This window comes from Chenopodium album, chromosome 5 (genome assembly GCF_948465745.1).
Source record: "Chenopodium album chromosome 5, dcCheAlbu1.1, whole genome shotgun sequence".
Lineage (NCBI taxonomy): Eukaryota > Viridiplantae > Streptophyta > Magnoliopsida > Caryophyllales > Amaranthaceae > Chenopodium > Chenopodium album.
In genome coordinates this window covers 73,320,796-73,344,141 of record NC_137838.1, presented here as the reverse complement: position 1 = coordinate 73,344,141, position 23,346 = coordinate 73,320,796, and the positions used below count along the sequence as shown (strand labels likewise).

Sequence of the window (23,346 nt, the reverse complement as noted above, 5' to 3'; positions counted from 1 at the left end):
TCTTGCCTTCTTAAATCAATGTATTGAAAATCTGAATTATAGAAACATAAACTAAGATACTGTATGATTTTATGGAAACCGGAGTAGCCAATTTTTTTTTATGAATGATTTACAATTTTTATTTTGATTGAATATATGATGTGATAGAAGTTATCAAGTTGATGGGTTATTTGTGTAATTATCCTAACAAAAAATAGGTAGATACTCCATTTAATCATGTTTCACACACCAACTTTAACACAATTAACTCAAATGTTGATAAAAGTACAATAAACAATCAAAGTAAACAAAGTACAATGAGGGAAAAAAAAATTGTTACATGTAAAACCCTCACTTTAAGAGTAAGGTAAAACTACATAACTTCTACAAAGCATTTAATAAATAGATACCATAACTTCAACCATTATATTGTACAGAAAATGATTTAGACAAATATACGCCCTTGACCCTTGAGGCCTTGAATATTCAAATAAGCCCTAAACAATCACACCCGAACTAAGCTCCAACTTTTGGGTCGAAAAACAGTGGTCCAAAATCTGTATTACAAAAATTTCAAAAATAATCATCAATGCATGATAGTTACAGAGTATACTCTTTGAACTAAAGTCATTAATTTGTAGTTCTTTTTCCTTCTTCTTGTTGTTGGTTACGTATAGGAATTAAAGAAATTATTATGTCAAAAAAATTAAATGTTAAAATGCATCTACAGGAAATCAAAGATCATCCAAAGATAAGACAATAATAGAAGTATTAAATGAAGAGAAGCTGTAGCAGATTGCAAGACTGGCCATTTTCACATTGTTGATGAACAATAGTCGGAGGCTTTGAAGGCCTTTAAGGGCCTCTCCCTTGTTCATATCTAGCTCTTCACAATTTCTTATTTGTAATGTTTGAAGGCTAACAAGGTACTTCATACTGTTTGGAAGGTTTATCAATTTTGGACAATTATGGATGAACAAGCTTTGGAGGCAGCTGAGGTACGCAATATTATCATTGTCCCACAATGAGATTAGGCTCTTACATGAATGAAAATGTAGGGATTGTAGAGAACTTAATTCATTGAGTTTAGTGTCAACTAAGCTCTCTTGGCATGTTGTTACCATAAATTTCTTTAAGCATTGTAATTGATTTATACCCCTTGGTAGCAATTTTAATTGCTCACATCCATTGGTATAAAAAGTTTCCAAATTCAATAGTTTGCATATTGTATTTGGAAGTGATTTCATGATTGGATTATATGACAAGTCAAGATATCTCAAATGCTTTAGATTCCCAATCGACTTTGGCAACTCTTCAAACCAAAGACTTTTAAGTTCCAAAATACGTAAACAACTGAGATTGGATGTAATACCCTCTAGAAAGGACATACATGTTTCATCTGATAACCAAATCGAAACGTTCGAGCTTTCTTTGCTCTGAGAAGCTGTGTTGGAAATTGTTCCTCTTTTAAAATATCGGCTTTCTCATACCCCCATACAATATGCCTAGCAAAGCCTAAGTCCATGATTTTATCTAAAGTTACAAAAACTAACTCTTCTTCCATAATGTTCACTGCCAGATCATGCAAAAGATCATGCATTTTACTCCTGCAATATAAATCCACTACGTGTTCAATCGATTCTTCAACCAAGAACTTTGAAGTCAGTTCCATTAAGTAAGAGTATCCAAAGCCATCAATATCCACATTCCTCCTATCCTGTGACAACAATCCAAGTGCGCTCCACAAGTATGGTACAATAAATGAATTTAAATGAGCATCCTTAACGTACAAGGACATGTGAGCAAAACATGCATGGTTTTAAGTGAGATGGAAGTTTATCATAACTTAACTTTAATAGTGGTAGGACATTACCATAATGTCGCTTCAATTCTGTAAAACTTTGCATATCATTAATGCGTTGCCATTCTTGTTCGTTCTGCACACTTCTTAATAAACTCGCCAAAGTCTTCACAACAAGTGGGATGCCATGGCATTTTTTAACAATAGACCTGCCAATCTCACAAAGACTCGAATACTTGCCTTCCTCACCTTCCTTAAATGCCAAGTCCGGAATATTGACCAACAAACCTCCGTTGGAAGACTATCCAAATCATATGACGATTCAAATGTTTGAGTGATAGAAGCAACCTTGGAGTTTCTTGTGGTGATCAAAATTACACTCCCCGGATTACCAACAGCTAGCACGTTCTTTAGCTCATTCCACATTGCAAAGTCTTCTACCCAAACATCATCCAACACAAGCAAGTACTTCTTCCCACTTAACAAACATTCTTATATAAGAACCAATCTCAGCCCTTTATTAGTTTTGATCTAACCATCTAAAATGATCCTTTAGTAATGACATTTCTGTAATTTTGAGAAGTTTGTATTAGAAAAAAATTTAGAACATACAAAAAAATTTAGAACATAGGTAAAATTTTAGAACATAAGCAGAAAAAATTTAGAACATAAGCAGAAAATTATAGAACATAAGAAAAATAATTTAGAAGATAGTAAAAATTTAGAACATAAGCAACCAAAAATGTTACTCCGTAGAACATAAGAAAAATAATTTAGAACATAAGTTGAAAAAATTAATTTATAGCATAAATAAAAATTAATAACATAAGCTGAAAAAATAATTTACAATATAGGAAAAAATTTAGAACATGAGCTGAAAAAATAATTTAGAACATAGAAACAAATTTAGAACATAATCTAAAAAACAATTTAGAACATTGAAAATAATTTGGAACATAGGTAGAAAAAATTTAGAATACATGAAAAACTTTAGAACATAAGCTAAAAAATAATTTAGAACATAGAAAAAAATTTAGATCATAAGTTGAAAAAAATAATTTAGAACATAGGAACAAATTTAGAGTATTATCTTAAAAAATAATTTAGAACATTGGAAAAAATTTAGAATATACGAAAAACTTTAGAACACAAGCAGAAAAAAGTTTAGAACATAAGGTGTTCTTACATAAGAAAAGGTTCTTATATAAAGAAGGGTTCTTACCGGGTCCCTATATATATATATCCCTACTTCCCTACTTTATAAAAAGTAGAATCTTGCTCTTATGAATAGTGTTGTGACAATTATAACCCCAAAAATGTGTATTTACGCATTTGCCCCCATTTAATATTACAAGATTTTTTTAATATTGTATATCTTCTCTTTGTTATTCCGTACTTTTTCATCTTCCCGTTTAATCGGTTGAATTATTGGTTTCAAGTTTCAACCACAAAGTCACTGACAATCTTCAAAGGTATTTTTCAATTTTAATTTCAATTGTTTTAATAAGGTTTTGATTGATTTTAGATTTTAAGGTATTATCCTTTTTAAATTTTAGGGTCTGGGTATTCATCTATTTTTCCTAAATTTGATTGGATTTTGAAAGAAAAAAATATAGTAGATAATTAAAGTGAATGGAGAACCAGAAACACTATAAGCGAGGGAAATATACCAACTTCCAAGCACTACCCCATGGAAGCCCCTCATGTCTCTTTCTATTCTTTCAATATGATCATTTCATGAATATTTGTTAGTGACTTTGTGGTTTGTCCAGTTAAGCGCTACCACAAATCCGATCAAAAGGTACTTTAATTTTTTCCCTATACGTTTTTTTAGGATTTTTATTTATGATCTTTAGATTGTACTTTGGTTTTGATTTTGGGGATTGTAGAATTTTACAAAGGTCGCTTTCAACATTGCTATTAGATTCGTTGTTATGAGATGCAAAGGACATCTAAATTTCGATTATAATTTTGGGATTACGAGCGTAAGATGAGAGTTCACAACTTTAAAAGATGCAATTTTTCAAGGTACATGTTTTTTAAAGGGAGTAGAATGCCTTTGTGCTTAGGCTCTGGATGTATATTCTATATTTGAAGGAAAGGAGGTGTGAGTAGTTCTCTTATCAATCCTAACCTACCTTCAAGGTTTATTGTTACTTGTTAGAAGAGAAGATACCACTTTTCTGGTGAGATTCTGATATGATGCGTCCTAATAATGCTATATGCTCTGCATCTAATGAGTATCAGCTTATTAATGATTTACTGTATTTCTTTGTATTGTTGAGTTGAATTAAGCTGAGCTCAAGCTTGCCTGCATTGGATAACTAAGCTCTTCTTACATTGGGTTTAATTACAGAGTATTAAAAAATAAAAAATAAAGCCCCTGGACCAATATACAAAGAGAGGAAAAATAAAAGCTACTCCGTATTTTATTATTTTGGATTTCTACATTGGGTTCAAGATACCAAAACTTTATATTAGATGATCATATTAGACTTAACAGCAATACTAAGTATAAATGTACGTTGCATTGGACTTAGGCAAAATCCAAACTCAAAACTAAAATTTAACACCTAAGAGTCCTAACTACTCATAGGGTACTCAAGAATAAATTGATGCAAAATTCCATTATTCCTCTGTTTGTTTCTCTTTGTTTTTCAGCTTGTAATATGTATCAAAATTTTATTCTAGAGAATCATCTAAACTCTATAAGAAAAACATATAAATGCTATTTTTTACTCTTTAAAATACATAAGAAAAAGGTTAAGGATATATGATTTTGAACTTAATAGTCGATTATTACTTTTTCTAAAGGTTCATTGTATTAATCCTTACCAGTTTCAAGGTATTTAAAGATTGCATAAGACATTTTTCCGTGCAAAATGCTTACTAATCATAACTATGTACAAGCTAAAATCTTAAGTACGAAGACAAGCCTTGATAACTTCTCCGCATTGGCTAGCCATGTCGCGTGCGTGCGCGCGTTGGCCACCCTAGTACTTTATAAAAAGTAGAATCTTGCTCTTATGAATAGTGTTGTGACAATTATAACCCCAAAAATGTGTATTTACGCATTTGCCCCCATTTAATATTACAAGATTTTTTTTAATACTGTATATCTTCTCTCTGTTATTACGTACTTTTTCCTCTTCTCATTCAATCGGTTGAATTATTGGTTTGAAGTTTCAACCACAAAGTCACTGACAATCTTCAAATGTATTTTTCAATTTTAATTTCAATTGTTTTATAAGGTTTTGATTGATTTTAGATTTTAAGGTATTATCCTTTTTAAGTTTTAGGGTCTGGGTATTCATCTATTTTTCTTAAATTTGATTGGATTTTGAAAGAAAAAAAAATATAGTAGATAATTAAAGTGAATGGAGAACCATAAACACTATAAGCGAGGGAAATATACCAACTTCCAAGCACTACCCCATGGAAGCCCCTCATGTCTCTTTCTATTCTTTCAATTTGATTATTTCATGAATATTTGTCAGTGACTTTGTGGTTTGTCCAGTTAAGCGCTACCACAAATCCGATCAAAAGGTACTTTAATTTTTTCCCTATACGTTTTTTTAGGATTTTTATTTATGATCTTTAGATTGTACTTTGGTTTTGATTTTGGGGATAGTAGAATTTTACAAAGGTCGCTTTCAACATTGCTATTAGATTCGTTGTTATGAGATGCAAAGGACATCTAAATTTCGATTATAATTTTGGGATTACGAGCGTAAGATGAGAGTCCACAACTTTAAAAGATGCAATTTTTCAAGGTACATGTTTTTTAAAGGGAGTAGAATGCCTTTGTGCTTAGGCTCTGGATGTATATTCTATATTTGAAGGAAAGGAGGTGTGAGTAGTTCTCTTATCAATCCTAACCTACCTTCAAGGTTTATTGTTACTTGTTAGAAGAGAAGATACCACTTTTCTGGTGAGATTCTGATATGATGCATCCTAATAATGCTATATGCTCTGCATCTAATGAGTATCAATTTAATGATTTACTGTATTTCTTTATATTGTTGAGTTGAATTAAGCTGAGCTCAAGCTTGCCTACATTGGATAACTCTGCTCTTCTTACATTGGGTTTAATTACAGAGCATTAAAAAATAAAAAATAAATCCCCTGTACCAATATACAAAGAGAGGAGAAAAAAAAAACTACTCCGTATTTTATTATTTTGGATTTTTACATTAGGTTCAAGCTACCAAACTTTATATTAGATGATCATATTAGACTTAACAGTAATACTAAGTATAAATGCACGTTGCATTGGACTTGAGCAAAATCCAAACTCAAAACTAAAATTTAACACCTAAGAGTCCTAACTACTCATAGGGTACTATACCCAAGAACAAATTGATGCAAAATTTCATTATTCCTCGATCTGTTTGTTTCTCTTTGTTTTTCAGCTTGTAATATGTATCAAAATTTTATTCTAGAGAATCATCCAGACTCTATAAGAACAGCATGTAAATGCTATTTTTTACTCTTTAAAATACATAAGAAAAGGTTAAGAATATATGATTTTGAACTTAATAGTTGATTATTACACTTTCTAAAGGTTCATTGTATTAATCTTACCAGTTTCAAGGTATTTAAAGATTGCATAAGACATTTTACGTGCAAAATGCTTACTAATCATAACTGTGTACAAGCTAAAATCTTAAGTACAAAGACAAGCTAAGCCTTGATAACTTCTCCGCATTGGCTAGCCATGTCGCGCGCATCGCACGCGTTGGCCATCGTAGTATATATATATATATATATATATATATATAAATGGTGAATTTCTTCTCATTCTGTTATATATTTAGATAAAGTTCTTAATCTTAAGAGATAATATTTATATTTAATTAATTGAAGCTTTAAAAAATATCATTTGTTAATTTTGCCTAAGTGGTATTTGAAAAATTCTAAACGACGAATTTATAAATCTCTTCTTTATTTTAATTGGCTATAACTAAAATTATGCAGTACAATGATATTTTAACACAATAACTCAAACATTCTTAAAAGTACAATCAAATAAACAACACAAAGTTTTATATGTAGCTGGCCACACCGTGCGGCCAACCACAATCAAATAAACAAAGTACAGTGAAAGAAAAAAGTTTGTTACATGTAAAACCCTCACTTTAAGAGTAAGGTAAAACCATGTAACTCCTATAAAGCAATTAAAGGATAGATACATAGCATCAATCATTATATCATACAGAAGCACACTTAGACATATATATGCCCTTGAGGCCTTAAGTATTCAAATAAATATGAGCCATTTACAATCAGACATTACTTTCTCCAACAGCAAAACAGTGGTCCCAAATCTGTAAAACAAATAATTGCAAAAAAAATCAACAACACATAATAAGTTACAGAGTGTACCCTTAGAAATAATAAAAATCATTAATTTGTATTTCTTTCCTCTTTTCCTTTGTTGTTAGTTATACTTAGGTATATAGTAGAAATTATCATGTCAAAAAAATTAAAATTAAAATGAATTTAGAGGAAATCAAATACTAACCAAAGATGACACAATAAAAGAATATAAAATCAATATTAATGAGTATAGAAGTTGAGACCTTTTTTTCAGTGGCTTTGATTTGGAGTAAATGTGACGCCATCAAGCTGGTTTTAGGTTGGAAGACATGTCAATCTCGGGCAGTCCTCGATTATCGAGGTTTGAAGGGAATTGAGACCTGGTACGTAGTTGTTCCGTAACGATTTTAAACATTTACACCACTCGAACCACGAGTAATTTAGACTACTCAATCGATTAATTTTGGTGTTGATTATAAGGTGCTATATAACATCAAAGGCTGCTTCATCCAAGAGGTCATCAATATCGTAAACAAACTCTTAAGATCTCTTACCCAAATTCTGTTTGCCTTATTAGCAAATTGCTCCTCCTCTGCATCTTCAAAATAGCCTCCAATTTTTCAGCTATGATCTTATGGATTTTCTTAGCTGACTTGGTACCTTTGATCTCTTATTTTTCTACATGGTTGGTTACAACTTATTTGTCGCATTTCCTTTATAATAAACGTTTTCTCTGTTTTTCCTCTTAAACTGATTATAAACCAAACTAATTAATAGGAAAATAATTATTGTACCTTATGATTGATAACATATTGTAGTGATTTTCTGGAAATTACTTTCAGCCACCTCCTTGTGAAACAAACACACACTAATTAATATGTGTTCTCAACTTCAAATGTTTATCGGTAGGTAAATAATCTAATTCCATAGATTAACTTGAACACAATAACTCAAACATTCTTAAAAGTACAAACATACAATCAAAGTACAATGAAAAACGTAAAAAAAAATGTTTGTTACATGTAAAACCCTCACTTTAAGAGTAAGGTAAAACCATGTAAATCCTACAAAGCAAGTAAAGGATAAATACCATAGCATCAATCATTATATTGTACAGAAGAACGAATTAGACAAATATACCCTTGAGGCCTTGAGTCTTCAAATATGCATGAGCCATGAACAATCAGACCAATACTTTGCTCCAACAGCCGGGTTGAAGAACGGTGGTCCCAAAATCTGTATAACAAATAATTGCAAAAAAATCAACAACACATAATAGTTACAGAGTGTACTCTTAGAAATAATAAAAATCATTAATTTGTAATTCTTCCCTCTTTTCCTTTGTTGTTAGTTATACTCAGGTATAATAGATATTGTTATGTCATAAAAATTAAAAATTAAAATGAGACAATAAAAGAATATAAAATCAATATTAGTGAGTATAGAAGTTGAGACCTTTTTTCAGTGGCTTTGATTTGGAGTAAATGTGAAGCCATCAAGCTCGAATGTGGGAAAGTGTTTTATGAGAGAGTAGTCTTCTCCATATGGTACAGCGCATCTTATTGATAGGTTTGGGCATCCCTTAATTAAGAGCTTTTGTTGAGAATTGATGTGGCTAATACATTTGGGCAAACCCAACACATTTGGACAATCTTCAATAAGAAATTCCCGGAGAGAGGTAAAACAATGTAACCAATCTCGAAGCTCCACCAAACCTTCACAATTTTCAATAGAAAGATATTGAAGAGAAGTTGCAGCAGATTGTATGTCATTTGGAAGACTTGCCATTTTCACATTCATGATCTGCAATAGTCGGAGGCTTTGAAGGCCTTGAAGGGCATCTCCCTTGTTCATATCTAACTCTTCACAATTTGTTATGTCTAATATCTGAAGGTCAACAAGGTACTTCATACTTTTTGGAAGACTTGTCAATTTTGGACAATCTTCAATGTACAAGTATTTGAGGGAGTTGAGGTGCCCAATATCATCACTGTCCCACAACGAGATCAGACTCTCACATGAATCAAAATGTAAGAATTGTAGAGAACTTAATGCATTGAGTTTGGTGTCAACTAAGCTCTCTTGACACGTTGTCACTGAAAAACTCTTTAAGCTTTGCAACTGATGTATATCCCTTGGTAGCTCTTTTAATTGCTCACATACATTGGTATAAAAAGTTTCCAAATTCAATAGATTACATATTGTATTTGGAAGTGATTTCATGAGGGGATTGTATGACAAGTCAAGATATCTCAAATGCTTCAAGTTCCCGATCGACTTTGGCAGCTCTTCATACCAAAGACCCTCAAGATCCAAGATGCGTAAGCAACTGAGATTGGATATAATACCCTCTAGAAAGGACATGCTTACATGTTTCATTCTATAACCAAAACGAAACGTCCGGGCTTTCTTCGCTTTGAGAAGCTCTGTTGGAAATTGTTCTTCTTTTAAACTATCAATTTTCTCATATCCCCATACAATATGCCTAGCATAGTCTAAATCTGTCATCTTACCCAAAGTTACAACAGCTAACTCTTCTGACATAATGTTCACTGCTAGATCATGCAAAAGATCGTGCATTTTACCCTCGCAGTATACACTTACGATATGTTCACCTGATTCTTCAACCAAGAACTTTGATGTCAGTTCCCTGAAGTAAGAATATCCCAAGCCATCAATATCCTTATTTCTCTTATCCAGTGGCAACAATCCAAGTGCACTCCACATATATGGTACAAGAACTGATTATAATGGAGTATCTTTCACGTTCAAGGACAAGTAAGCAAAACATGGTTTTAAGTAAGATGGTAATTTATCATAACTTAATTTTAGCAGTGGTAAAACATTACCATAATGTTGCTTCAATTCTGTAAAACTTTCCATATCATTAATTCGTTGCCATTCATGTTTGTCCCTCACACTTCTTAATAAACTCCCCAAAGTATTCACAACAAGTGGGATGCCATGGCATTTTTTGACAATAGAACTGCCAATATCACAAAGACTCGGATATTTGCCTTCCTCGCCATCCTTGAATGCCAGGTGCTTGAACATTGACCAGCAAACTTCCATCAGAAGACTATCCAAATCATAAGACGATTCAAATGTTTGAGTCGTAGAAGCAACCACGGAGTTTCTTGTAGTGATCAAAACTACACTCCCCGAATTACCAACAGCTAGCACATCCATAAGCTTTTTCCAACTTGCAAAATCCTCAACCCAAACATCATCCAACACTAGCAAGTATTTTTTTCCACTCAATAAACTATGGAGTTTTTTCACCAATATACTCATATCTTGGTTAGGAGTACTGTCACCGGTACCATCTTTCAAAATGTCCTCAATGATCTTGGGTATGTGAAACGTGTCCGAAACACATACCCACAACTTAAGATCAAAGTGTTGGACATCATGATACACAAACTTAGCTAACGTAGTTTTTCCAATCCCACCCATCCCAACAATAGGAAGCACAGAGAGCTCACTAACATCACTGACACTACCCAATCTTCTTATAACATCTTGCTTAGCCTCATCTCTTCCAACGACATCAGGTACATGGACATATGAGCTTCTATCAAAAAGATCCCTGATGTCAGAAGTTGAGTACTCAACCGGATTCTCAGTCAAACCAAAATCATTTTTCTTAGCCACAATGTGTTCTAGCTGTTCACGGAGGTCTCGTATTTTGTGACTCACATGAAAAGAAAAAATGATGGGGTTTGAGGAGGAAAGATAGTACCTAAGCTTGCGGCGAAAACGACCTTCATTGACATGGCGTTGTAAAGCGTCAAAGGCGACTTCATCCAAGAGATCATCAATATCATAAACAACACGCTTGAGATCTCTTAGCCAAACTTTCATGGCTTCGTTCGAGTATTGCTTGTTTTCAGCATCATGGAGGACAGCACAAATAGCAGTGAGCTTATCAGCTATCTTATTAAGATCTTTCTTAGCTGACTTGGCCGCTTTTAATTCTTCGGAAACAGAGGAAATGGCAAGATCACCAGTAAAGGAAGCGATCTTACCAAGTATGGATTTAGCAATAGGCAAAATGATGGCTTCCGCCATCTTCAAAATTGTGGGAAAAACAAGATAAGAAAAGAAGAAAACATGTGAAGATGAGTGAGGGTGAGGGTGTACTATTTTATTAGTGTAGTAACGCCCTTCGATCTTAAGATGTGCTCGTAAAAAATGAGTGGTTAAGGCAACTCAAGTACAAATACCCTTAATTTGTTTTTTTGTAATTTCTCCATTCAACAGTTGATAAGTCAATATTGCTTTATAAATTTTGTAAAATAATTGAAATGGCTCCAGCCTACCTTTGATAAGTCAACAGTGATTGCTCATAAATTTTATAAAATAGAATTTTTTTTGCAAAAAATCAAGTGAGATTATTTGATTTCAAGGTTTTAAGGGTTATACTCCTTATTACTCTTTTTTGGTGCACAGGAATAACTTGGGTTTTAATAATTGATTTAATTTATTATGGTACACATCCTCCCTGTTTTCATATTTGACGCTTTACTAATAAGGTAAGAATGTAAGATCATTTTTTTTGGTGTACATAACATAGCCTTTGAATACGCTTTCTTAGCCACAATGTGTTCTAGCTGTTCAGGTGAGACTAATACGGTTTTAAAGAAGCCTTAACTAGGAGCACTGATCTCATCGCGTCAATTATGTACACAAAACCTCCATGTTTTCATTTTTGAAATACAAATACCCTAAAAATGTTTTTGTTTATTATTCTCTAGATCTACCGCTGAACATAAGGGATCCCTAGATTCCCTAAACATATGAAGTTGGGTTCTTTACTATCTTCCCCGGAACCTGAAAAGTTGAGATTTGAGAACAAGAGAAACTGTTCTGATGATCAGCAATGACATTGAGGGTGGTTGCATCTTGTAACGAGGTCAAAATCAAGAACACCCTCAACCTTTCAGACTAATAGAGTACTAGAGTGTTACAACCAAAAAAATCAGCAATCAATAAGGGAAAATATAAATGCTAAAAAACTTCTAAGAATCATCACTAACCATAGTGTTCATTTTTAATAAATCCCGTAAAAAAAAATAACTTATAAATGCGTAGAAATCTAAATTCCGATTTCATATCACCCTCTTCCAAGCAAAGAGTTTACAGTTACACCCAACACCCTAACTCTTCACCTGCACCTGTCATTTATCCCATTCAGATACTATATTTGCTACAATAATGCAACAGAGAAGTGTATGTTGATATGTCACCCCCCAACAAAGATGGGTGCGCCTCTTTAAAGTTTAAGACAAAACAATTGCACATTCGATCAGGAGTTAAGCCAACTTTTATGTGAGTTATATCTTTAAGGTAATGGGCAGACTTCCATTTTGTATTCCCCACACCAAAAAGGCAAAAATCTGTAAGATGGTCCGTAGAGCTCCCACGTTCCTTCTAAGGACTGCAAAGGTTTTTCAGGTCCTCATCCTTGGCATACCAATTGGGTATTATCTTCGAAATATGAGGATAAAGGTCCTTGTAAGCATTTCTGATGGTTCCTTCAGCAACACCAGTAGAAAGTGAGATATCTGCAAGAGAAGAAAGTTTTTCGTGCTTAGGGGCTGTTTGGTTAGACACTTGGAATACTGGAAACGAAGTGGAAAGGAAACATATAAGAGGGAAGAAAGGAATCATCTAACTCTTACCTTTTCATTAGTTTGGTTTAACTATGGAAAGGAATCACTTACACTTAACTCACTTTACTTTTGTTTACGGAGGATAAGGGCAATTGTTACCTTAAGTTTTAGAGACATAACAAATAGGTGGAAACCATTACCCCTATGGTAATTGTTACCTAAACCTTCTAACCAAACACTTGGTAACGGTAATAGTTAAATTGAATCCGTTTCCAACCCAAAAAAAAAAAAACTCTTACCAAACATGCTCTTAATACGATGAGCAAACCAACCTTACTATCCAATCTCAAATTTACATGAAATCAGACACATTTTCAGCACAGAGACTCAATTAGTCGTTGGTACTATTCAAGTACAAAACCAAACTACCAAGGATTGGACAAACGATCATTACATTACGACATACAACGTAAATATCACACGGGAAAAATTCTCAATTACAACGATAGCAGAGAAGGCCTAATCCACAATTGTTAATAACGAAAGTAGCAATTTAAGAAAAATACGGCCCTGTTTGGTTTTACTATAGCTTGTAGCTCGTAATTACTACTTGAGTGTAAGCACTAACCAAAAAGCTAAATGTTCAATTAATTTCAATAGCTTCTATGATCTCTTTAAAATACAACTTTTTGAGCTCAAAAGCTCTTTCAAAAATCTGTGTTTAACTGTTTACCATATCTCAAATTAACATTTTTTAGAATGGTCAAACCCTATAACAGGCCTCAAAAAGCTAAAAGCTCTCCTCCAGAAAGTTACTTCCTAAACAAGGTTGTATAACCATCATTCAATTTGGATTGGTTTACACTTTTCATTTCTTCCTCTCATCAAACCCCGATCTAGAGAAATCCACTTAACAGTCCGGCATGCAAGACCATTCTTTTCCTTAACAAACCCCTAAATCTTATACTGCAAACATTTAACAATTTCACCCATATATAGTAGTAGGAAATATCCAAAAATCAAGACTCAATGCCAATAGTGGATAATCCATTCCCTATCCACAACCTAGTTTCTCTCTATAATGGACAAACCCGAACACTTTAAGCAACTGGACAGTCAATAGGAACAGAATACTGTTCAAAATCCTTCGTGGTACTAAAAATTGAAATAACGCTATAAATAAAAGAGAAGTAAGCCAAAGCTCAAGTTCCAACCACTACAACAAAGAAAGTGATCTTCCATTTTCCTTTGAAACCTCTCCAACAATGGACGAATTTGATTTATTAAAAGGGGAGAAAATAGATCCTTCCAACTCCCTCGACCCTCCCCTTCCCTCCTTGCATTAGATATCCGAATAAAAGGATGGTGTATCCCTCCTTTTATCTCCTTTTCCTTTCCCTCATCTCTCTCTATCCAAACATAGTAACAATTAGAAATTGTCCATATTACAACTTACAAATAGGCAACGAAGCAAAACTGCAAAATGTTCTCACTAAATGCTTGCACATGTTATCCCCTTATTGCTTTTGTCCCCACAAATTTTTGAATAGTCTCTGCCCTCTAGAGCATTAATCCTTAACCAATTGACATCTAGCCACCCTTTAGAGAAGAAGGTTGCGACACACCTTTAAGTCTCTTTTGAAAAATATACATACAGCAGTGACGCACCCCCCCCCCCCCCCCCCCCACACACACACACACAAAAAAACACACACACAAAAGCATCTCCCCCACACACAAACACACACACACACACACACACAAAAAGCATCTCCCACATCTAAAATAAGCTGCATTTTAAAGGTGAACAAGATTTAACATCCAAACCCAGGATAAAAGAATCCAGGTAGCTGTAGATTATTGAGTCTTAACGATTGTGTACGTGCATCAATATTCAGAAATTGCACAATAGCAATAGCAGGTCATAATCTTCCTGATAAAACAAGAATCTGAATAGATTCCTATATGTGCAACAAAAGCTTCAAAATGATATAACAGAAGACAAACCTCGAAGGGGTTTTTTTTCCTCAGAAAGTTGGGTAATAATATATATCACTGCTGCAGCAATAGATATGGGACTTCTCCTGTATTGATTGCAAGAAAAAGAGCATGTTAGTACATGGATGCTTAAAAATTTATGTAGCGTGGTACCTATTACCAAAAAAAAAAAAAAAAAAAAAAAAAAAAAAAAAAAAAAAAAAAAAAAAAAAAAAAAGACACATGCATTCCTTGTATAACAAAACAGAGCTTTAGTGACTTACATATCTATAAAACAAGATATTATAACCATGAAGCAGCAGAATTAACATGGACACATGGTGCACCACAAATAAACTCTTACAACCTTCAACAATAATTATTTTATTTCAAAGTAAAAATAATTATTTTACGTAAATCTATCTGGCTAAGTATTCCTGGAGATAATGTACATCCTCTATCTCTTCGACTTTGTTTTATGGAATATACACAAACATGCATTTTCACAGCTCAACATAGCACTTCAGAGAAAATGGCTCAGTATGGGATAATAGCATACTGAAAATAAAGGGACAACATCTGAACCAGCTTCATGCAACTTAATTTTATAAAATAGCATTTGGTCTTGTTGATACAGAAATACTTTGTATGATACTTCAAATAGTTTCAAACCAGTATCTTGACTTAGAAATAGCATTTTTTTTTTTTTTTTTTTTTGACAAATAGAAATATTTTAACTTGCTAGAAACAATTCCTATTTCTATAAAATATCCTTTTGTAAGCAAAGCAAACAAGATTGAACTATAATACATTTAAAAGTACCACCTTATATCAATTTCTTCTGATTTCTGAACAGCTTCTTGAGCAGCCTTCATGGCTTGATTGTTCATACCAAGATTTGAACAAAAACGTCTCTGTAAGAAGTTTCAATCCCATGTCAAAAGAATATAATTAATTTCACGACATCAAACAGAATACTCCCTCTGTTTGGTAATAATCGCAACACTTTGACTTTTGCACTATTCATATACTTGATTTGACTATACTTTTTATCAATATATAAAATACATGTATTGCCGGGTAAAATATTTTTGGATTAATCTTTAGGAATTTTTGACATTCGCTACCAGGGAAAACACCTCTATTCACATTTGCTACCGTTTTAAAAAAAAAAAAAAAAAATTTACCTTGCTACCACCTAATTCGGAATTTGTTAGAAATTCCGTTAAGTTTATTAAAAATTAAAAAAAAAATCAAAAAAAAACTTAAAAAAGAAAGAAAAAAAAACCCAACCACCCCGTCCCCTCAATTGCCACCCCTCCCCCTCTCCATCCCCCCTGCCGACGCCAGCGACCTCACCCCCCTCCCTTTTCCCCACCCATGAAGCCAACCCCCTCCCCCACCCACGAAGACAATTTCCCCTCCCTTTCTCCCACGGTGGTTTTGGGGCGGTGGTTTAGGGTTAGGGGTGGCCGAAAAGGGTAGAAGGGGAGGGGGGTCGATTCCGGTGGAGGGAACAGGGAGGGGGGGCTGAATTCGGTGGGGTTGGCTTCGGTGGGTGGGGGAAAGGGAAGGGGATTGGCATTGTGGGTGGGGGAAAGAGAGGGGGTGGGGTCGCCGACGCCAGCCGAACCTTCGGGCGTCGGCCGTCGGCGGGGGGATAGGGAGGGGTGACAGTGGGGTGGTTGGACGGTGGTTGGGCCCCACTGACGGAAATTGTGATGGTGTAAGGCATTGGGTAGTAATTTCTAACAAACTCTTATTTAGGTGGTAGCAAAATAAAAATAAAAATTATAAATTATAAAAAAAAAAAATAAAAAAAAAAAAACAGTAGTGAATGTGAATATAGCAAATGTCAAAATTTCAAATATTAAAGGTCAGAGTTGTGTATCGGGCGGTCAAAGTGTTGCGATTTTTTTGAAACGGAGATAGTATACATATAGTCATTATATATAGTCATTGAGAGACAAGATACTTACCAGAAAATCTCCAGCATGTATAGTTCCCATGCCCACTGCTTGTCCCATTTCGACCTCCAGCTGTTTCACGATGTACTCTTTTGCACGACCAATGTCTTTTTTTGACGCTCCATTGGCGACAGAACAGATTTCTATATGAAATCCACATGTTCAATGAAGCTCAGACACAAATAAATGGTTGAAGATCCATATTTTATAAGATTCTAAGGCTGTACCCTTTACAGTCCGAGGCTTGTCTTCTTGCCGACAAGCTATGTATAGGCATGCAGCCAAAATAGCATCTTGATTTCTTCCTCTACTAGACTTCTGATCTTCTACTTTTTTGTATATCTCACTAGCTCGGTCCTGTTAAAGATAAAACAAACCATTACAAATAATTTACAAAGGTCAAATGCAAAAGCAGCCACAAAGGTAATATTGACCTTGTATGTACAGTATAGTGCAGCAAAAAGATATGTAATTAATGTTATTGGAAGCACAAAACAATCTTTAAAAAATACCTCCCTATTTACAGTTAAAGGTCAATAATTTTCTCACAGTGATAAGTGCACTAATAGCTCAATGAAAGGGATGGCACTAGACCACTAGTCATGACCGCCATCTTCACTCTTGAGTAATATTAATTCATCTAACCTACAGTGTTGTTTGTGAGGTGTCTTATTGAAGACTTTTCAAGCAAATTGCTTCTATGATAGATTTACACCCAAGCAAACAATGACTTACGCCAATCAAAACATAAGACTAAAAAGTAAATTAGTAAACAAAAGGAACAACAGAATTTTCAGCAAATAAAGGTTGCTTTGGCTAGCCAGCGTGTTTAAAAAACAAATCAATTCCAAAAAATATTAACCGGATAAAATTGAAGTCATTACCTTTATGGTCGAAACAAGACCCAACCTGAAACAACAAAATATTCCCATTAGCTTTTAGCTTCACAATTTCAGATTCAATGTTCAAAAGCAAATTAAAAGTAAAACCTTGACTTACACAAAAAAAAAAAAAAAAAAAAAAAAAAAAAAAAATTAATAACAAATAAATAAACAAAAGGCAAGACAATCATACATAAAGAACATAATCAATGAGGATGTTACCATGGATGATGTTATATATAGCTTGGAGGATTTAAAAAGAAAGGGGGGTACAATATGCTTTAATTTGACACAATTCGCCACAATGAAGTGCTCATGTTATGCACATCATCAAAGGGAGGCTTAAAAGGAGCATATGAATTTGTTAGCCAAGGTAGAGATTAGACCATAGAAACAATTCGCCAGAGTTGTAAGTCTACAATACACAATACCATATTAAGCCTAGCAGTGAAACAGCTTTTTAGTTACAAAATAAACCCACTTTCTTTAACATTAATTTCTAACAACAAAAGATCAAAAATGACAGGTCCCAGAAGTATTTATGTAAGCAACCTAAGAGACATAGCTCGTCCCTTCTTTTTGAAATTTAGGCTAGCATAAGATTGGTACTCCGTAGACAGGGAAGTGGATATTTGTTACAAACACTAAACTTGCTCCCAGACAATTTAGAGTATAACACTATTCTCACATCTCCAATTCCATGTTACCAAATATGATCCACCAACTCTTTCTCTCAATCACGCCACAATATAGCCCAAACACCATTCATTATTCCTTAGGACTAATCAACGAGACCACCAGCCACAATCTCCCTTCTTTTGGGTATGACCTAAAGAAAACATCCACAGAGCAACCCTAATGGCTTAAAATAGCATTATCTTCAACACACATTATATTCAGCAGACTGCCAACATTTATCTAAGTCTGCTTCTCTATTGCACAACCAAAAACCTCAATCAAGAACAGCCAAAAGCAAGCAGCCACATTCTGCAGCAGGATCATTTGAAAATAATGCAGGTTAAACACAATTTCACCTTCCAAATAAAATTAGTGAACAGGACGACGATATTCCTCAATAAAATTTAGAAACCATTTCACCCCTACTCCTCAACTTAGTTTCAAATTCAATACAAAAAGTTATCAACAATTCTCCCTCAATCATATCTGTACATTTTAGGAGTAAGCACAAGATTTTCACTACAACCAACAATATTACAATACCCCACGACTTAGTCTCGACAACATTATAATCACCCAGCTCCAAACAGTACTTGTGCAAGTAATCATACTCAAATTCCCTACATTTCGCCACAACACAGAACAACCCAAATGAACACATTCATTGGGATCATGAATTCATGACCAACAATCCAACACTTCTTCCGACAGCATATTTTTAAATCCAATATAAATTCACATTAATGCAAGGAGATGGACCAACCAACATTACACCAAAACACCATAGTGTAGTCTTTTCCAACCAAAAATTCACCCAACTTCATACTTTTCCCTCAGATTAACACCAAATCACCCAATAAATTTTCCAACTTCAACCCTCAAAAACAAATACTGTATATAATCCTACAACAATCAAGAAAATTCATTGTATCATCAACAAAAATACCCACCACCTTATCAAAAAATCAACTTTATTAATCCATTTCACAATAAACAATTCAAAGAGCTGAAATAACAATAAGGCAATAAAAATCAGACCTATCAGCCATAGTGGCAATGGTCTTGAAGGCTTGAATAAGACCTCGATCGGGGTTCGAACCCCGATTCTGCCACCGCCCTAGCGAAGACGATAAATAATCTCCGGTAGTACCATTCGGCTTTGATATAACGGTGGACAAACCACCGTCCGATAACAAGGGGTTGGTGGGTCCACCAACTCGGACCGGGTCATTATCATTCGACTCATTGGCGAACGTTCTCCACTCGGAGGTTTCATCGATTGAGTGAGATTCTAACACGAGTCCGCACTCCGAACAAACTGTGTCACCTGCAGAATGATCGAACACAACCTCGGTGTGTTTCTTGCAATCGCTGCAAAACGCATCACCCATTTCTCAAATTGATTGAAAATCCCAGATATTTTCCAGAATCAAAATCTGATCTTTTGTTTGTTTTTGATTGATTTGAATTGAATGGGGATTTGGGGTGATGGGTGTTTTTGGAATTAGGGTGGAAATTGGGGAAGAAGGGAAATGAGGAGAGGAGAGGAGAGGAGAGGAGAATCTGGGAAATGGAGGGGGTATGGGGGTATTTATAGAAGGAGAGGGTGTGGGTTTGTTGGCTTGTTAGGAAAGTCATGGGAAATTGATGTGGTAATAAAAAGGGAATGAATTAATGTATGTGTGGGACCTTTTGATTTGTGTCTGGGTTTGCTCCGTCTGTAATAATCGCATCACTTACCTAATCTATTGCAAAATATACATACTATTTTTGAGCTTCTAGGCAAAGCAGGACTTAATAGAACAAAGCAGAACAACTCAAAAGAACATGGTCTATATGAGTATTGTCGATTTGTCTCTACTATTTTTAATAATACCTTTGTTTTGATGGCCCCATGTAATAAGAGTGAAGAGATAGAGAAAATTTATAAAATAAAAAGAAAAGTGATGCAACTAATACTTTCATTTTAGGGAAGTGATGTCTTTCATCACCTCACTAGCATTGGCCACAACCACATATATTTAAAAGTATACCTTTTATTAATTGCATAAATTATATCTCGTGTATTAATACGAGTATGTTCTATTGTTTTAATTCTGCTCGTTAACTACGAGTAGTGTACGAGTACTAAAAGAAAGAAAGAAAAATATGCGTGGGACCAAATGACAACGATTAGAACTTAGAAAGTTAGAAGTAGTAAGGTGTATGTAGCGGTGGGCATGGGCCGTGCCGGGCCTACCGTGGGCCGTGCCTAGGCGGGCCATGAACAGTGTCGTGCCGGGCCGTGCCGGCCCACGGTGGAGGCGGGCCGTGCCGTGCCGTGCCGGCCTTCAAGCTTCCCCTGTCCACGGCACGGCACGGCCCACCGTGCCGGTCGTGCCGTGCCGGGCCGCCCGTCGTGCCGGCCCACGGCTTACCCTTTTTTCTTTTTCTTTTTTAAAAAAAACAATTAAAAAAAACTTTAAAAAAACTTGAATTTTTTTTATGAAAGAAAAAATTGAATTGAATAATTATACAATTTAATATTTGAATTTAATAATTATTAAATTTTTTATGGAGTTAAGTTATATTTGAATTATATTAACGTTTATAGCCGTTGGAGGGAAATAGAGCTGCTGCCAACTAGCCGTTACCCACGGGCCGTGCTGCGGGCCGTGCCTCGGGCCGTGCCGGCGGGCCATTTCACGGGCTCGTGCCGGGCCGTGCCATTTTTTTTTTTTTTTTAACGCAGCCCGCACGAGGCACGAGGGGCGTGCCGTCGTGCCGGGCCGGGCCACTCAGCGGGCCGTGCCGTGCCGGGCCATCCTCGGGCCGTGCCCGGGCCGCCCGCGTGCTGACCCGGCCCAGCTCTAGGTGTATGTGTTTAGATTTTGGACCGCATGCATATGCAGGTAGGTTTGTTACTAGTACTAATTTGTAAGTTATCGATGAAAGATATTTAATTTGTAACGGCTAACGTCATTATTACCACGTTTTTTAAAAATATCTTGCGTTCAATTTAGGTTGGCTAAATAAATTTACATAATTGAACCAGTTTTTTTTTTTTTTTTTTTTTTTTTTTTTTTTTTTTTTTTTAAGGAAACATAATTGAAGCAGTTTAGTTTACTTGTTTAGCAAATTAGCACAGTTGAGTTTGACAGATCAACTTTGACAAGTTGTGAGTTGTACACACGGACATTACTGTGTTAAACAAGCAAACATATACAGCCGTAACTGACTAAACTGTACTACTAAGCTCTAGATGTTCATTTGTTCAACATTCACGTACTCGTTATTTCGTTCAAGTGTTTATTGCATAATACGGAGTACATTAATGCAGAGTATGTAGGAATGTATGATCTTATAGCCGGACTACCGTAACATCTCATAATTATTACTCCACTCCATACAAAGAATGCATTTAAGAGAGTGAGGGATAGCTCAAATGGTTAGAGCTCCCCTCCCGATTCCAAAAGATCTTGGGATCGATTCTCATCACCTGCCCCTGTGGCTCTCTAAGCACCGAAAAAAAAAAAGAATGCATTTAACATAATCCCTCCGTTTTATTTTAATAGACCCATTTTAATTTCTATAGTCAAATTTTTAAAACTTTGACCAAACACTCACATTAATATATATACTACCTTCATTTCATATTATTTGCAACGATTAGTATGAAAAAAAATATAATGAGATATTTATATACGAAGTATATTGTTATATTCATTTCATGTGTATGTAATTTTATAATATTACGGAGTAAAATTTTATAATTTTGTTAATATACAATTAAATAAATTGATAGTCAAATGCATATCTTAAAGACCGTGTAAAGTCAAAATGAGACTACCAATATAAAACTGGAGGAAGTAATTTTTTTTTAGAGGCCATACTTTGGCACTTGTATTTATTTCGTGCCTTGTAACGCAAGTATCGAGTTGTGCATGTCCTAGGCCTTAGGCCTTAACATAATATGAGTAATGTTATATGCTAATATGCCAATAATAACTGTTCGCAAAGAACTTGTTCATTCGCAATAGACTAATGGTTGCTAGCTTGGTTGTTAGTTGTTTCACCGTATTTGTTGGTTTGACAAACTGTTTATACATAGTATATAACATCTATATATATATTAAAACCCAAGGCAAGAATTGTAATCATGTCACGTGTCATCATTTTTGCCACGTGTCATCATTTTTTGCCACGTGTCGTCGTGAATTGATAAATGATGTGGGGTCATGTGATTCATGTCATATTAAAACTAATCATCAATTTTCCCTCATAAAAAATTAATGTTCATAAATGCTAATTTTTTAATCCTCATTCTTTCGTTTGCTCATCTATATTTTGAAGAAATTTATAATAGTAGATAAAAATTCATTTAACAGATAAAACAAACTAATATGAAGTATAAAAGCTAGGTTACTGCATATTTCATAATGAACTTTGATAATGTTTAATAAAATTTATAAAAAAGATGATTTTTTAAAAAAAAAAATTATAAAACCATCAATTGATTTCCCTTTAATTTATTAAAGTTGTTTTTTAAAACAATTTACTATAGTTTTTTATATAAAAATTAATGACTCGGGGTATCGCCCGGGCCTCAAACTAGTTTATAATGATTGTTTGAGATTGAAAGAGAGACGAGCTTTCAAATTTTAGAGTAATTATGGCATTATCTTGTAAAAATAAATCATTTTATTCCGATAATAAAAATAAGGCAATAGCTAACGAATGTCCCTAAATAAGCTAGCTAAAAGTAGAAGTATTAAATAAAAATTACTACATTAATTACACTGATCGACACGTGATTTGGTCATGTTTTTCCAAATTAATACCACTTTAGGTAATATTTTAAATGTTTATCCAACACTCCGGGGGCGTTCGTTAGCAACATCCTACAAATAATAACATAATACATCAACAACCTAATTAATAGTCCAAATTCCCAAACTAACCACTCATTCTAATAATAATGACAATTCCCGTAAAAAAAAATGACAATATTACATAGTAGCTTGTATTGCCACATCAGATTTTCAATATACAAGGGTTTCAAGCTACAAAGTTCCACATTAGTTGGCTACAATACCTTGTAGCTTGCTTTTTTTTTTTTATTATTATTATTATTATTGTTTTTATTTTTA

The 23,346-nt window shown here is 34.3% G+C and overlaps 3 protein-coding genes across 3 annotated transcripts; all 3 read right to left on the bottom strand.

Moving 5' to 3' along the window:
* Nucleotides 1-8,035: 8,035 nt before the first annotated feature.
* Nucleotides 8,036-9,997, bottom strand: LOC145631014 (uncharacterized). The gene is made up of 2 exons (XM_081683123.1): nucleotides 8,555-9,997; nucleotides 8,036-8,335 (listed from the first exon to the last, which is right to left on the bottom strand). Exon 1 carries the CDS (start codon nucleotides 9,824-9,826, stop codon nucleotides 8,561-8,563), a length of 1,266 nt encoding a protein of 421 aa, XP_081539249.1. The 5' UTR covers nucleotides 9,827-9,997; the 3' UTR covers nucleotides 8,036-8,335; nucleotides 8,555-8,560.
* On the bottom strand, nucleotides 9,845-11,170 carry LOC145633131 (putative disease resistance protein RGA3). Its single transcript, XM_081685414.1, has one exon. It carries the CDS (start codon nucleotides 11,168-11,170, stop codon nucleotides 9,845-9,847), a length of 1,326 nt encoding a protein of 441 aa, XP_081541540.1.
* Nucleotides 11,171-12,127: 957 nt separating this feature from the next.
* On the bottom strand, nucleotides 12,128-19,786 carry LOC145632267 (transcription initiation factor IIB-2). The gene is made up of 7 exons (XM_081684591.1): nucleotides 19,256-19,786; nucleotides 17,543-17,567; nucleotides 16,886-17,015; nucleotides 16,671-16,801; nucleotides 15,517-15,605; nucleotides 14,722-14,798; nucleotides 12,128-12,666 (listed from the first exon to the last, which is right to left on the bottom strand). Exons 1-7 carry the CDS (start codon nucleotides 19,606-19,608, stop codon nucleotides 12,533-12,535), a joined length of 939 nt encoding a protein of 312 aa, XP_081540717.1. The 5' UTR covers nucleotides 19,609-19,786; the 3' UTR covers nucleotides 12,128-12,532.
* Between the last annotated feature and the right edge of the window lie 3,560 nt (nucleotides 19,787-23,346).

Coding starts and splice junctions, on each gene's coding strand:
- LOC145631014 (XM_081683123.1), bottom strand. CDS start 9,826: ATGTGGAGTGCACTTGGATTGTTGCCACTGGATAAGAGAAATAAGGAT.
- LOC145633131 (XM_081685414.1), bottom strand. CDS start 11,170: ATGGCGGAAGCCATCATTTTGCCTATTGCTAAATCCATACTTGGTAAG.
- LOC145632267 (XM_081684591.1), bottom strand. CDS start 19,608: ATGGGTGATGCGTTTTGCAGCGATTGCAAGAAACACACCGAGGTTGTG. Junction 17,016..17,542: donor GTCTTGTTTCGACCATAAAG/GTAATGACTTCA, acceptor TATCTTTAACAG/GACCGAGCTAGTGAGATATA. Junction 15,606..16,670: donor TACATGCTGGAGATTTTCTG/GTAAGTATCTTG, acceptor AACTTCTTACAG/AGACGTTTTTGTTCAAATCT.